Raw genomic sequence first — 16,931 nt, 5'->3', positions numbered from 1 at the left:
ATCCCAGACTCTCCTTAAAGTGCGTTGTCTTTTGGATACATGGTTTCAAACATATTTCATGGTGGGGTCGCCTCCAGACTCTCAAAATGATGATCACGCCGATTATGAATTTTGTTTCATCCATGCTTCCGGTAAAATTATCGGACTCCTTTTTTCGCGAAATCGATGTTCTAACATCTACATTTTTGTGGAATGACAAACGTGCTAGACTTGCATACAAATTTTTGCGTCGTCCCTGTGATATGGGTGGTTGCAATTTTCCTGATTGGGAAAAATACCAAACTGCCTTCTGGGCCTCTCAAGGTGCTTTATGGTTTTCTCCTCCATCTCTTCATGTTCCCTCTTGGTTGCTCATAGAACAAGAATTAGCAGCCCCCTTGCCTACTGCCTCTTTTTGCACTGCATCTACTTTACATATCCTGTTCTCTCGATCTATCATTATTGATACAATTGCTGCGGTCAGGAGGATAGACAAGAAGGTGGCAATACCTTTACATAAAACTCGGTGGTCATCTATCTGGCGGAATTCCAAAATTAAACTCAACATTACTCCCAACCTCATGTCCTATTGGGCTGACAAAGGTGTCTCTCTTGTTAAACATCTATATGATGCCTCTGATGAGCCATTACCTTCTTCCACCTTGGCCCAAAAACATTCTTTAACAAATCTTGATTTCTATACTTTTCTTAAAATTAAAGTGGCCCTTGCTAAAGTTCGTCTTCATCCTACCTCTTCTACCGTCTCACTTTTTCATATCTGGGTTAAATCTGGTCACGTCGCCTCCAAAATGTATAAATTTTTGTCATCTGCCTCACTCCCCGTACAAACGGTTGCTCAACAAAAATGGTTACATCATTTTGATCATGCCATTACTGCTCATATTTCCTCGGATACTTGGCAATTAATTGGTAAATTCTCTCTTCGTAATAAAATCGCACCATCCTTAATGCAGTCTAAGTTCTTTTCTATAAATCTCCTTCATTGGACGCCTGTGCGTCTTCATTCGCTAAATCGTAAAGATGACAACTTATGGAGAAGTGTGGCTCAGGGGTTAGAGGCAGCAGACCCGGAAGCTGAGATCGGTCCTGGACCAGGGTTCAATTCCCCGCCTCGGCGGGTCTTGGGCTCAAAAAATTCCACGGACTCGATAATTCTCGTTCCGGTGCCTACTCGACTCATGGGTTCACACTCTGCGACTCTGGGCAATAGCTTGCTTAATCTCCACTACGGCCCCTCGCGGCGGGATGCCTGGCTTTCACCTTGTGGATACCCTGCTGGGGTTATCTCACAGGGGAATACCAGGACGGGTTCCCAAGGCAAGCGCCTTGATGCCTGCGGGTGATACGTGCGCTATATAAATCGCAATACATTTACATTTACATGCTGGAGTTGTGGTTTGTTGGCAGGCGATTTTCATCATATGTTTTTTGGTTGCTCCTTGCTTCAACCTTTTTGGAACCTCATCCATAAACATCTCTCTCTTATTTTTGGTATTGAGTTCCAACTTTCTTTCCCTTTAGTTTTATTGGGCCCACTGGCTGCCCCCACTCCTCTCCCATTAGATCCATTGGACTTACAATTGATGGATCTTCTCCTGACTGTTGCGGTGAAAATTATTCTTATGGAGTGGAAGTCCTTCTCTTTGGTATTCTATCATACCTGGTGGGCTTGGGTCTCCTTTTTACGCAGTGCTCACACTTCGGTGGATCAAGCTCACCTCTCTCCATCTATTTCTAGTGGGGTTTGGAAAGCTTTGGATGATTATATGGAGTTGTCCTCAAAAGGGCTGGTTCCTCAGTTTCTTTTTGATATGTCTGTCTAATTGTTGTCTTATAATTTTCTAGGTTGGGTTGGTCCTGTGGGAATCCATCCTCTTTTTTCTTCTTTTTTTCTTCTTCTTTTTTTCTCTTTCCTGTCCTCTTCTCTTTTTCATCTTTTCTATTGCTCTCCCTCTTCTTTCCTCTTTTCTTTTATTCATTTTCCTCCCCTGCCCCCATCTCCAGATTTGATAGTGATACGTTTAAGTGCTTTGATAGTAGCTTTTACCTAATCGAATTCTATACTTTATAACAGGCTACTTTTACATGCATTTATTTTGCTTAATTCTCAAGTTAGGCCCCTGATTGTATATTTCTCTTGATCCAATTGTATCACTTGTATTGTATTTCGTTCCATTTGTTCTTTATCGCTTCTTTATCAATAACATTTTCCTGAAATCAAAAAAAAAAGAAACTGGGACCTGATGTATCGTTAAATTCTGCAGTTGCAAAGCCAGCAGTTGGCAGAATCACAGGTGATGCAACACACAATGCAAGCATGCAATCTTTCCAAGGCATTTTGCTAGTTGGAAAATGCTTTCTGGCTTGCAAAATCCTGTTATGTGGCTCCATATGAATAGCAGTTAGAAGGAGCAAGAAAAGGACTTTTCCTAGGATGACCAGCTGCATAAACTGGACCCCAGACATGCGCTGTCCTACTGGATTGACCGCACTGGACAGGAAAGAGTGGTCAGTCCTCTCTGTTTGCTTTGCTGGAGGCAAGATTGTCAAGATGGGTTCCAAGCACATCATGCAGTGTTGGGTCATTCTGTGTATCATAATCTTTGGAGTCCTGGCTAAGGGTTCATAGTCATTTTACCAGGGCTGTGACTCTTTCCATAGCTCTATCTGGAGGTGTTCTGCTTACAGCCATCTGCTAGGAAGCTATTTGGTCGCCCTTCCATGATTTTGCAAAGCACTCCAGCCTCAGGTCTCGGGCATGCAGAGATAGGGACTTTGCCCAATTGGAGTTAACTAGCACTACTCAGTGACAGCTTCAAGTGGGTGGGGGTACTGCTCTGCGACTCATTAATTAAGAGAGGAATCTGTAGCTAAATGCATCTCTCAAGTAAGTAACCTTTTCTTCCAGCAAATATATTGGTACCATTTTAGTACTTTAAACCCATGTCACCAAAGCTTTAGCACTGATAGATCAGCGCTTAAATTCCACCCATACCACTGCAGGCAATGTCTTGGAAACTATTAATGTTCCATTGTACTAACTTTTAGTTTTATACACTCCCATATATATTTATTTTACAATGTGCACAAGAATAACATATCCTCCTTCACATGCCGTATTTCTCATTATATTGTTTCCCCCTTAATTACAACCTCAAGTGCATTTTGCCTTGCTATTATTAATATTAAATGAGTGTTAAATCTTGAGCGGGTATGCTTTTATCAAATAACTTTTCTGGAGGTTGCATGTGGTCTTGGCAGTTAAGAAGGCTCTTGATTCCAAGCACAACAAACTGCATGAGCTAAATTCACTCATGTTGTCCTTATCAAGGCAACCTGGGGTTCTGTTGCAGTAAAAAGGTCGAAGCCTACCGGACAGCGTGTCTAGTGCAAAGACGTATTGGGGACATGCTGAAAGCTTACCTAGAAATACGTTCAGCCTACTGCATACCATTTGCGTTTTGTTTTGTAACTCACATTTGCTTGCTTTCTATTTATTTGTTTTAGGCAGTCCAGCATGGTTTTTGTCCCTCCTGTGGTGAAGCCTGCTTACTACCTCCGTGACTAGCTCCTTGTATTCTTCCAAGAGTGCTTACTTTCTGGGAACTCTTTCTTTTTCTTTCATTTTTATGAGACACTATGAGTGCATTTGTTTCCAGCCGTCTCCCATGTATGCTAGTTCAGGAAGCAGTAGATGTGCTGTATTTCTTTTATAAGGTTTCCTTCCTCCCATCTTTCTGAATTAATGATTCTCCTTCTCACTGGCACTACCAGTTCATCAATCACCCCTGCCTATGAGAAAGAATGTTTTGTCTACAAGCTTGTTTATTTTGGTCAGTGCTGTTTACCAATAGCAGAACTTTAACAGCCCTCTTCCTTGGTTTCACAATCAATATACACTGGAAGTAGGGGATTGGGGCGTGCTGAAGCACCCCCCAAAATAACTACGCTGGAGTTCAGTCAATGAGCAATAAAGAGACCTTTAAACTTTTTTTTTTATCTGTCATATTTGCCTTGTGTTCAATAACAAAGGTCAAATGTCAGGCTTTGTTTTCTGACAAATAGCTGTTTATTCCTTTTAAAGAGAGCTTGGAGCTCATTGTTCCTGCTCCAACTGCATAGCGAGAGGATTTATGTGGCAATTGTGCGGGTACTGGGAATGTAAGGAAAGACTGCAGGATTTTTTTCCTAGCACACAATAAAAATATAAATGCCGATAAATGAATCGTACAAATATTTCAAAATGTATCCGTAGTTAGGAAAGCACAAATATAATACATTTTAAAAAGTATCTTGAAGTGTGGTGGAAATAAATATTGTAATGCTCTCAAAACAAATCAGTACACTTTGTGATGCAGATTTTCACACATTATCATTGGGCTGTATAGTTTTATCAGTAAAGTCTGTGCAAATATAGTGGTCACTTTAATGGAAATGTGTGGTCTGTAAATGGCAGTGCTCTGTCACACAATGCTTTAGCAATATCTTTGCGAACAGTGTATTCTTACTACCTTAACCTAGCTTGTTTCTAAGCATTCGTAATGTTTACAGATAACAGACTAAAATAATAAGGTGATTATGAGGCCTAAAATTGTTTCATTCCAATTCAGTAACCAAATTATTTCCATAGGATATGTGACACCCTCAAGGTACTGCTAGCAAGCAGAGAAGGCTTACCCCAGGATGCAAACAGCAATGACATCATATCTATTTAATCATTATATTGTGTTAAATCGAACACCACCTTCTTGTAACGAATAGGCTTCTCATTGAATACAAGCGAACCTTACAAATCGTCCCATAAATTAATCAGTGCTCTCTAAAGAAACACGGCGCTCATCTAGCTCAGTGAGCTCAACCTCTTAATTATGAGCATCCAATGTAACACACCGAATCCCCTAGTTAATTAACTTGTACTATCTATAGAATCTCAGTGGCACTAACTTAAGAGGTAACTGCACCTTATACAAGAAAAGAATGGAAAAGAAATGCCTCCGCTCCAAATAAGGGGTTAATACTTTTCCAACTCAATGCAAATAAGTATATCCCCTCAATGTGTTAATCTAGCAAAACGATCCCAGAAATTACTAGCAGAAAGAAAAGCGAGGCAACTTGGGAATTTACCCTAAAAATGGATTGCCCTAGACTAAATAAAAATAAAATTACTTATCAAACATTAAAGGCTTATATTCTGTTCATTGCTCAACATATAAAACACGCTGTTACAAGTTCTCTCTCACTTGATTGAACGACACCTCCAACTCCCTCATTATAATAAGCATTTTACTCATTCAAATAGCAATTATAGTAGTAATGTAGTCATCCGTGAAGAAAGCACTTTGTTACCACGTTAGGAGTACGGAAGTGCTACACAAATGCTACAATGCAAATGTTAATTTCCATTTGCGATTGTCACCTCGCTACTGTTATTCCAATGAAAAGGGTGGACATTCCTTATACTGGTCTGTTAATTATCTATAGGTATCTATAGGACAAAGTCCTGAACAGAAGAAACATTGTAGTAATTTTGTTGTGATGTGTTGTCTCAGTAGTGTCAGTTGGGAAAAAGCCTTAACTGCTCAGTTTCCACTGAAATTATTTTATAGCGCCGGCATCTCATAAAACCAATCCCCCTAATAAAGCCGGTGGTCAAGTTTTTAATCTGCCAAGAATCTGTGTGTCCAGCTTACAGGGTTACCAGGGATCCAGTCACTGCTGTCCAGGTTGCACACTATTCATGTTTTTTAAGAGCAGCTAAATACCCAGTTTATTTCAATGTCTTCAGTGTGATAGAAATGTTGCATTGGGATCAACCCTTACTATTTCTTTCCAACTGGTGGCAATCTTAAATTAAATGAATGCTGATAAAGGGCAGGTGCACAAGCAGATTTTTCAGTGGTGGGGCAGACATGGAATACCTACTGAATCCCAAGGCTCACCAGTACCAGCTGGCAACTGGAGTTTAGGATTAGTGACCAACCACAACGTTCAACCTTGATATCTCTGGAGCAGCAGTGGCGAGAACCATGGTTCAGACAGTTTGAAAACCAGAATGACTGGCTCCAGGTGATGGTACATGACCCCAAAATGGGGGTGTAAAGATGTTAGACCTCTACTTCTGTCTCAGACTGTGAATGAGTGTAGATGGTCACACTAAGGAATAGGCATGATGGAACGTTGTAGACTAACGAGTTGTGGGGGTTTTATGACTCCTGGGGGTCCTCAGGTTACCTTCCATGCTTCCCCTCAGTCAGCTATTCCTTGTGCAAGTGTTTCAGTGATCAGGGGCAGCTCATATCCTCACATGGCAGTCTTGAGCCTCATCGCTCACAGAACAAAGCAGCAAAGTGTTCATGAAATACAGGCCTGGTCCCAGCCTGATGCAGAAAAGTCCTGCAGAGGTTCTGCTGCCTGGAGTGCAACACCCTAACACTGTGCACATTCTCCGAGATGTCCAGATAAAGAACACATTACTTACTTCAGTACCTACATTCAACTTTGGGGGCCAAGGTGGTAAGCCACTGCCAACCCAAGTTCAATTTTCTTCTAAATTCAAATCCTCCCACTGAGAAAAGCAGTGCACAGAAAGTGGGTATCAATCACGTTTGAAAAATGGCCAGTCATCTTACATATAAAGTGGTTATTTAAACTCACAGAGAAAGTGTCCAGTGAAAAATGAACAAACACTGACTGGTGATTTCATCTAGAACTCCAAAGTAGTATAATGATGCATAGTCTGAGACTATGCATGGAAAAGTTTATGGTTGCAAAGAAAAAAAACTCACAAGTTAAATTTAATATTCTTTCTCTATGAGAGATTTAATGTACTCCTCCTTTGAAAATATATAGTTGTACCAAATGTGAACACTTGGAGTTTTCATTAGAAGTTTTAATTTCATAATGTCCTTGCTAAACAGATTATTTGTAAGTTACTGTATTGCATATGCCTATTTCTCTTTTTTTTATATGTCCTATGTATGTAGCTGATAGTGAAAGCATCACCTTTTGCCCGTCTAATAATGACCTTGTAATTTGTAATTCATAGGTTTACTTATACGCTTCTGCACCAGATGTTAATACTCTTTTGTGAATCTCACCGTTTTCTTTCATTTAGGGCCTCGGCTCGACATGGACCCAGATATTGTTGCAGCTCTTGATGACGACTTTGACTTTGATGATCCTGAAAATCAACTTGAGGATGACTTTGTTATCAAAGCCAATGACCTTGTGGAAGGAGAGCAAGATGGAGGTGGTGGCAGGTGTGTCATCCTTCCAGTATTAAGCTCTTAGGCCTGAATCGTGTGTTAAGCCTTAAGAATTTACCTCTTGATTTTGCATAGAATTATTCTTCGGCCTCCCACAGTTTTCAGTTATTCCGATTGAAGTATGACTACACTTGACTCTTGTTTAATTTAGCTTTTAAGATTAACCTTGTGAGCATGAAGAAATGTACTGTTCCTTAATGTTACTCAGTCATTTGAGCCATGGAATGAATGTTAATGATCAAGTAACTGGTATATATTTTTTGGCAGGGCTTGTTTTGGTGGTTATGATGATGGCTGGGAGGACATGGAGGATGACGAGGAGGGCAGCACTAGCGATGAAGATTTTGACTCTGATGGTCCTTTGTCAGAGGAAGGAGAAGGGGAATCTGCCAATGGACCACCAAAGGAGTTTCTGTTTTTGCAAGAGGAAACCAGAAGCCGCTTTACAGAGTACTCTATGACCTCCTCTGTCATGAAAAGAAATGACCAATTGACCTTACTAGATGAAAGGTTTGAGAAGGTGAGAACTTTTTTCATAGTCTTTAGGAAGGGAAAACCCTTAAAGTGGATTGTACACATCAGATTTTGAATGCTGGGTGAAGTTAACAAGTATGGTCACTGGTCATCTTTACCGGCTCATTGAATTACAGTGAATCTAAAATGAACTCATTTTGATAGGAAAGGACAACGTAATTTAGAACATTATATAAGATCCATGTATATATGGAAATGTTTTTCTAGGTCGAGCCTGGCCAGCGCATGCGCTGAGAGGCATGCTGTGTTGGAGTATGGACTTGAAGCTCGGCCACTCTCCGCCCATATTTTTCATTGGCTTGTGCCATTGTCCTTCGTAAACGCTGGCTTCTGATTCATTAATAGGCTTGTTGGTGCCTCCTTAGTACTGTCTTGTCTTCATTTGTAACCTCCCATCAGGACTAGACCTTTTACTGTGTCTTTACTGTATAGCTTGTATTAGCCCTTAGCAAGAACTCTTTGATTAATTAATGTAAACACCACTGGTGGGACGCGAGCTTTAGCAATGAGGGCCGCTTTTTGTTTGTGTTTGCGCTTGTACAATGGGGCCACACCCACCACTCCCGGGATGGGCATGCAGCTCGCTTAACTTGTTTTTAGGTCTCGCGACCTATCAATGCGCGCAAGCGCATTGAGCGGAGCGAGAATTCAAGAGCTCGAAATCCTCGGCAAACCAAGGGCTTCTTGCGCTGCGGTTTTCATTAAGATCACGTGACCAAACAAGCACGCGCATTCACGGCCGCACAGCACATCAAAGGGCTTCGCCCAGCGTGCGCTCTGTGGCTTCTCCTCCCCTAATTAACCGCTCTTGTTTCAATGGCAGTGAAAGCAAACGCTTTCTCTGCCGCTTGTTCTTATGCTTGGAGGCATGGGATCGAATCTCGCTCTTGCTGCTGTGCCAGAACTTGCATACATTTTAACAAATCGCTTCTTCCAGTGAGGCAGGTTGTATATATTTATAATGTAACTATAACAACAGTCCACTCCTGAATAACAACCGAAATACCGCAATTAACCGCTCGTTTCAATCGGCAGTGAAAGCAAACGCTTTCCCTGCCGCTTGTTCTTATGCTTGGAGGCATGGGTTCGAATCTCGCTCTTGCTGCTGTGCCAGAACTTGCGTAAATTTTAACAAATCGCTTCTTCCAGTGAGGCAGGTTGTATATATTTATAATGTAACTATAACAACAGTCCACTCCCGAATAACAACCGAAATACCGCAGAAAATAACAATGCGCTTTTTTTTAATTAAAACATATGCGAGCGAAATAATACGCACACATGCGATTATCAGACATTGTTAGTCAGTGTTCGAACTCCTGCTCAAAGACAGGTTTCCGCAGTTGAAGCATCGGTCTCCAGAGCCACCACTCACGTCGATGACAATTGTTTACAAAATAACCTTTTGGCTCCTTCCTCGACACACCACAGTGCTGTCCGCCTTCCTGATCTCCCGCTAACAACATCTGGTCCCTTCCCTCGAGTGACTCAAGCTTTGGAACCATATGATTTTGAGTGTCATGTACTCCTTTCAAAATGTTGGGCTATTTAACATTTGCTTGTTTTTCTTATGCGTGGAGACATGGGTTCGAATCTCGCTCTTGCTGCTGTGCCAGAACTCGCGTACATTTAAACAAATCGATTCTTCCAGTGAGGCAGGTTGTATATATGTATAATGTAACAAGAACTACAGTCCACTCCCGAATAACAACCGAAATACCGCAGAAAATAACAATGCTCATTTTGTTGAATAAAACCTATGCGAGCAAAATAATATGCATGCATGCGATTATCAGACATAACAGGTCATACTTGGTAATTAAGGGGGTTGTAGATGTAAACCGTACTGATAAGCTAACTCAATTAATAGTTCACATTTCTGTAAAGCCCGCCTTTACTCCTCGGGGTATCCAGGCGCGCAGTCGTAGGGGTTACATTGTTAGGTGACTTGTAATTCATTTATCGACCACAGAACAATGAACGTCTGACTGGACGTTCCAGTGTTCGAACTCCTGCTCAAAGACAGGTTTCCGCAGTTGAAGCATCGGTCTCCAGAGCCACCACTCACGGCAATGACCGTTGTTTACAAAATAACCTTTTGGCTCCTTCCTCGACACACCACAATGCTGTCCGCCTTCCTGATCTCCCGCTCCCCAGCTCCAGCACCTCCCCTCTCTCTCCCCGCAAACACAGCCTTACTTGCATTTCTCCTCCCCCTCCCCAGCCAGCTTCCCCCAGGCCGTAGCAGCACTCCTCCCACACCTTTGAAGTGAAGCTTAGCTTCACTTCAAAGGCCCCTGCTGCTTCACACCGTGTCGCATTTTTCCTCCCCCCTCCCCTTCTCTGCCTTCCCTCCGTCTTGTTTTCCAGGGTTGCCATTCCAGGGTTGCATACATGAGGGTGAGTTGGCTATGGGTAATCGGCGCAATGGTTTTATGAGCCTGTGAGTTCTTCAGCTAGACACCCATATTGGTATTTTTCCACGTTTCAAATGTTAGTAGTGTGTGTGGCTTAAAAAGTAGGTGCCAGGGGTGTGCGGGTATTCAGGGACTCATTTTCAAATTAAGTCGTGTAGAGGAAACAAATGTTTGTGATGTCTAGAATCGCCACCACCACAGAAGCGCGGCTATACAAAGAGCAATGGGTGCAGAGGCACCGGGGTTCAGGGGAGTTGGACCCCCATTGTGTCCCAGTTACTACCACACACACACTGGGAGGCCGGGAGCATTTACTCGGCCTGAGTAAGGGCCCGCGGCTGCGTCACTTCATCTCCAGCTGTGCAAAGTAACTGCATCGACTTATGCAGTCTGCATCTGCTAATTATCAGCTGTGAGTCTCCAAAGCTGCAGTTAAAGTCAAGACCGAGGTCTCCGGCGCCCTAGAGCGCGTGCTGTGGCACTTGCTGTTCTGATCAGAAATGCAAGATTGCTTCTCAAAGTCCTAACAATTCTGTGCGCGTTCCAAGCCGGCTCATGCCTTTCCTCGCACTGCTTGCATGCTGACAGATTTCTGAGGCCGCACTGTTATCGCTTTTACAAAGGAAAACGGGATGTGACGGTTCGGGTGAGACAAATGATGCGCCTGGAATACACTCTTGCAAATGGTTATTTGTAAAGTTACACCATCCGTATTTCACGGTTTCAGCTACGTCTGTGCTCTCAAAACAAAGTCCAACACAGCATGTAAGGGAATATTAGGAAACGAGAAGCCCAGAGATTCTTGCCTCCAGCTTGTTGGATGCAAAAATCGGCCTAATTCGTGCTCTGTTTATAGAAACAGGAAGTTCTGGTTCCAGCAGCTGCGGGTTTCTTCCCATTCATCACTGTGAAACCACAATGCAGCCTGTCTCCGCCCGTGGTGGAAAGAAAATACGTGACATCAGGAGTCTGGCCAAAAGTCAGTTCCTGTTGCCCCTGAGAACCAGTGGCATCTCTGCACGTGGCGATTGAAGCCACGTGTTTCGACCTTCGAAGTACTCTGGCCACGCACTGGGCAGCAGGGCCCTTCGTGCATATACTGGCATTAAAATAGGCCACGGGACAGACGATTAGAATGTCTGTATTATGTTGATTACCATCCCTGGATAAAAACAGTTATATAAAAGATTTACATAATTTATGTTCTCATTACCATCATTATGTAAAACTTTCGTCTGCATAAGGGCAGCGTTTGTGCCGACAAATAACAAAACACAGCCCATGTTAATGAGTGCCCAAACAATTAAGTTGAAACCAGAAAACCTGAGGGTGAATCTCGGCTTCGCCACTTTCCGCTTTACGAAACTGTGTGATTTTAGGCCATTATGTTTCTCCAATCCCCCGTTTTCACATTTAATAATTACCTTTCAATTAGCCCATTATGTGACTTATTAATGTCAGAGCTGCCTCATGTTAAAGAAATGCACTTTATAAATAATACTCGTGCAAGGACACTTAGAGTCAAGCCAGACTCTCTGCTCGGCTTACCATGTACATTTTTGGGCCCGCCGGCCTCTGTTGTGGCTAGCTTTAAAACGTGACTAGCTGTCAATATTTGGGTGGTTGACACAAATGGATCTCCAGGCAGTAAAATAACTTGCGTTTACACGGCTGGTATTATTTATTCTCCAGTATTTGGGTGTCTTTCATAGATTCACATGCTTGAATATTCCCCGTCGTCGGAGTGGGAGTCCCACAGTAAATAAAATAGCAATAAATACTAAATATATAATAATATATAATAATATATATATACATAATAAGGAAAAACCCAAAAAATGCATACAAAAAGCATCTGGTACCTAACCAAAAAGTTCCCCATAGGAATGCATGGGGATAAAGAAGTTCCAATGCAGCCTATCCTTGTCATTATGTTAGTCCAAACTGCAGCCAATCAGGCGTCAGCAGCCCTCTAGAACCTTCTCCTCAGAGCTCAAGCCCTCAGATTTTCTACCGCACGTCGTGTGTAAGGGAGTCTCCCTGAGCTCTGCTCAGTTTTTCTTCTTCAAGTGTTCCAGTTCTCACAAAATGTCTTCAAGTAAGAAGTCTCTCTTCAGAGCTTGTTCCTCCTGTGGAAAGCTGAGATTATTTCATGATGACCCACACAGTAAGTGTATTTACTGCCTTTACCCGGACCATGAAGTAGGCACCTGTAAACTCTGTAGAAAATTCTCAGAGAAAACTCAAAAGGACAGAGAAGGCCGTTTACTTGTCTGGCTTCAAAGGCTAAAGGACAAGGACAATGTACTTTCTGATGCTGAAAGTCTTGGGTCAGGCCGTTCTAAAGCAGCTTCTAAACGTGGTAGTGTGCAGGAGGTGCCTTCACCATTTCTTAAAAAGAGGAAAGTTTCCCTCGCTTTGGCCCCTGCGGTGTCTTCACCTTTACCTACCACGTCTGGGCCCACGAGACATAGCTCTCAGGCTCCTTCTGCTTCAAAATCCAGTGTTTCTGTGAAGAAAACGGAAACTTCGTCGACGACGGTAGTCCCAGCTCCGTCGACGAGAATGGCTGTCTCTGGTTCCAAATCGACGACGACGGTCACGACGACGCTGGCCTCTGGATCGTCGTCGATGAGAGTGGTTCTCAGCTCCAAGACCGTGTCTTCTTTGATTCCTATTTCATCTTCGTCGACGAAGAAAGTCCACTCGTCGACGACCCGGTCGTCGTCGACTAGAAGTTTGAAGACTCCGACTCTGTCGACGCCCTCGACGATGAGCGCACCGTCGACGTCTGTCCCGTCGACGAGGGGGCCTGTGCCATCTGCTCCGTCGACGACCGCTCCGTCGACGACCGCCCCGTCGACGACCACTCCGTCGACGACCACTCCGTCGACGACCGCTCCGTCGACGACGACTCCGTCGACGAAGACATTGAAAGTGAAGGCTCCATCGACGATGGCTCCGACGATACCAATGAAGATTGCTCCGTCGACGGTCTCCTCGTCGACGATGGCTTCCAAGTCCATTCCATCGCAGAAGTCGACTGATGTCATGCCGTCGACGCGTACGCAAGACACAATTTCAACGCCGGCCTCTTCATTTGCTACAATGCCTCTATTGCCTTTACAGTCCAGCAAACCACAGTTCGAGACTTTTACTGAGCAAGAGATGATTAATCCTCCATCTCCGCTGTTTGCTACTGATTCTGATCAAGAGTCTGATGACCAAGCGCACAGTCTTTCGGATCTGAATATTAAGTGCCAAGAATTCAGTAACGACGAGGAAGATCAGTATGGCCAACATCAAACAAATCACCCTCAAGTTCCAACTGCGATGTTGCCTATATCAATGATATCGAACCTCCAAAGTATGTTGGAAGATTACAATCGGCGTTTCCCACCAACGCCACAGGTTACAGCTGTTCCATCGGTGCTGAATCCAGTTTCTGACCCGGTTCTGGCTCCTCCTCAACCAGCGTCGCCTGTAACTGTTCACCGAACTACATCAGTTCGTGTTCACACTACCATTTATCCAGAGGATGATGATGATGAGAATCCTCCAGAGCGTGAGGATGGTGAAGTTTCTGAAGTAGATGAGGATGGTGAAGAACATTTAGCGGAGTGGGATGACTATCGTGCTCAAACACCATCTCCTTCTCAGGTGCCAACAGCGGATTCTCCTCCAGTAGACATCGCAGGCTTCCACCAGTTAATGGACAGGGCGGCACAGCGATTCAAATTGCCACGAGCACACCGAGAGGAAGATTGCTTCCTATACGATTTCAAGAACCAGCCCTTGAAACAGATCCACACAGTCCCGATTATAGACTTCATCTGGTCTGAAGGGGAGAAATTAATGAAGACGCCAAACTCTCTGCCAGCACAACTGCAGAGGTTAGAGAAGAAATACAAAGCTCCTGTAGGATCTCCAGCATGCCTTACAGGTCAACCTAAGCCCGACTCTGTCGTCACGCAGGCAGCTCAACGAGGTTCAAAGAATCCGGCGTCTACAATCACTGCTCCTCCGGACCGTGGGGGCCGTCGCCTAGATGCTATTGGGCGAAAATTTTCCTCCATGTCCTCTACAACGGTTCGAGTAGCTAACGCAATGGCCATATTAGGTCGTTATGACCGTCAGGCTTGGGCTGACATGTCCGCCTATGTGGCGTTACTCCCGGATGCTTCCAAGGCAGAAGCACAGAAAATTCTGCAAGAAGGAGAAAGGACGGCAGAAGAACTTATTGATTGTGCAGTGGATGTAGCCTGCACTGGTTTTCGCCAACTCGCTGGAGCGGCCGTCCTGCGTCGCCAGGGTTGGTTACGCTCAACTTCGTTTCGACAGGAAGTTCAGGCAAGAATCCTAGATATGCCATATGACGGCGAGTCATTGTTTGGAGCGCATATTGATGAAGCGCTACAATCCATTAAAAAGGACACGGACACTGCACGTGCTTTGGGTACCCTTCAGTTTAAGAAGCAGCCCTTTCGGGGTGCTCGAGGACGTGGCACTACATCTACTTTTCGTGGAGGAAGCAGTCAATATCGGTCCTTCAACCAAGGTAACCAACGTTTCACCGGTAACCGCCAGCAGTCTTCCCGTCAGCAACCTGCCAGAACTTACAGAGGGAAGTCTAATTTCAGAGGACAATCCAACAAACGTCAATGACTTGTCTATCGAACGGAGAATTGGAGGTCAAATCTCTCTGTTTGGTTCTCAATGGTCCTCCATTACTACGGACCGTTGGGCACTCGACATTGTGAAGAGAGGCCATGCATTGGAATTTGTCGAGGTACCTCCTCCAACGCCACCTTCCGGACCGCCACCTCCGCACCTCAAAGAACTATTTCATCAAGTTCGCCTTCTCATTCAAAAAGGTGCGGTGGAAGTTGTGTTAAAGTCTCAGAGAGGGAAGGGGTTTTATTCCCGTTTTTTCCTTGTCATCAAAAAGAACGGAGAATGGAGACCAATACTGGACTTGAGAGCACTCAATCATTATCTCAAGGACCAGACCTTCCGTATGCTAACGCTTACAGAGATCTTGCGTTTGCTCTCAGTCGGAGATTTCATGACTACCATCGATCTCCGTGACGCTTACTTCCATGTCCCAATTCTAGCGGGTCATCGCAAGTTCCTGCGCTGCAAGGTGGGGCACCTTCATTTCCAATTCAGGGTCCTTCCATTTGGCCTCCGTTCGGCCCCCCGAGTCTTTACAAAAATGTTGGCTCCGGTCATGGCTTTTCTTCGTCTCCAAGGCATACAGATATTCCCATATCTCGACGATTGCCTCCTGAAATCTCAATCCCGCGCACAACTTCTACACCATACTGCAGTTTGTCAGACAGTATTCCGCTCCTTGGGTCTGTCCATCAATCTGGAGAAATCTCAATTGCAGCCAACAACTTGCAAGGATTTCCTAGGAGCAACGCTGGACACCAAACTAGCCAAGGCATTTGTCTCCCGGGAACGTCAGCAAAGGATTCTCCGACTAGTTTCGCTACTTCTAGCAAAGAAGTGCGTTTCAGTCCGTTTGTTGAAGTCCTTTCTGGGGATGGCTTCGTCGTGCATCGCTCTTGTTCCTCATTGCCGACTACGAGCACGACCTATCCAACAGGCTCTGGACAAGCAGTGGCGTCAAGTCACCGGTTCCTTCAACGATCAGGTGTCCATCACCATTCCCATGAAGAAGGCGCTCAAATGGTGGGCACAACCACACCAGCTAGCGGCAGGCACGTCTTTTCTGTCCAACACCCCAGATCTGACACTAACGACGGATGCCTCCCTGGAGGGCTGGGGAGCTCACCTCCAAGACCTGTCCGTCAAAGGGAAATGGACTTTGCATCAAAAGACCTGGCACATCAACAAGTTGGAGCTTATGGCTATCTTTTTGGCCCTGAAATCATTTCAACCAGTGCTGCAGGGAGAGTCAGTTCTCATACAGACGGACAACACGACCTGCATGCATTATATAAACAAGCAGGGCGGAACAAAGTCTCCGGTGTTATCCCGCCTGGCAGGGGCGATTTGGGACTGGTCCATCAATCATCAAATCCAAATCACCGCAGTTCATCTTCCGGGGTTGTCCAACCTCCTGGCGGATTCCCTAAGCAGGTCCCGATCATCCAACCACGAGTGGGAACTCCACCAGCCAACACTCGATATGGTCTTTCACCGTTGGGGATTCCCGGAAATCGACCTCTTTGCGACTCCAGAGAACCGCAAATGCCACGCTTACGCAAGCTGGCATCCCCACAAAGGATCCCAAGGCAATGCCCTTTTGATGGATTGGTCGAATCTCTTCGCCTACGCTTTTCCTCCGATCCCTCTGGTGCCTCGAGTACTTTGGAAAATGCGGAGAGAACCCTGCCACATCCTTCTGATTGCTCCCAGGTGGCCACGACAAGCGTGGTTCTCGGAGCTGCTACTCCTGTCTCAATGCAAACCCATTCTTCTTCATCCTCGAATGGATCTTCTCTCCCTGAACAGGGGTCAAATCTACCATCCGGACCCCTCTTCCCTGAGCTTGTCAGCCTGGAACCTGAGCACTGTGAATTTGCACATCTAATCATTCCTCAGGAGTGTCGTAACATCCTCGCTCAGGCCAGGGCTCCATCAACTATAAAGACTTATAAGTTGAAATGGAAGCGCTTTTGCCACTGGTGTGCAGACGCCGGAGTACATCCTTTGCGTGCCACGCCCGCTGAGCTCCTCCCTTTCT

The 16,931-nt window shown here is 44.7% G+C and overlaps 1 protein-coding gene across 1 annotated transcript in view; it reads left to right on the top strand.

Moving 5' to 3' along the window:
- LTV1 (LTV1 ribosome biogenesis factor) overlaps positions 1 to 16,931 on the top strand; it is a 235,808-nt gene that overhangs the window by 72,357 nt on the left and 146,520 nt on the right. Inside the window, exons 5-6 of the mRNA XM_086927165.1 lie at positions 7,115 to 7,259; positions 7,533 to 7,785. Coding sequence (XP_086783291.1) covers positions 7,115 to 7,259; positions 7,533 to 7,785 — 398 coding nt within the window. The remainder of the gene's footprint in view (positions 1 to 7,114; positions 7,260 to 7,532; positions 7,786 to 16,931) is intronic.

Source organism: Lissotriton vulgaris, chromosome 6, assembly GCF_964263255.1.
Source record: "Lissotriton vulgaris chromosome 6, aLisVul1.2, whole genome shotgun sequence".
Lineage (NCBI taxonomy): Eukaryota > Metazoa > Chordata > Amphibia > Caudata > Salamandridae > Lissotriton > Lissotriton vulgaris.
This window is presented reverse-complemented; position numbering and strand designations above follow the sequence as displayed.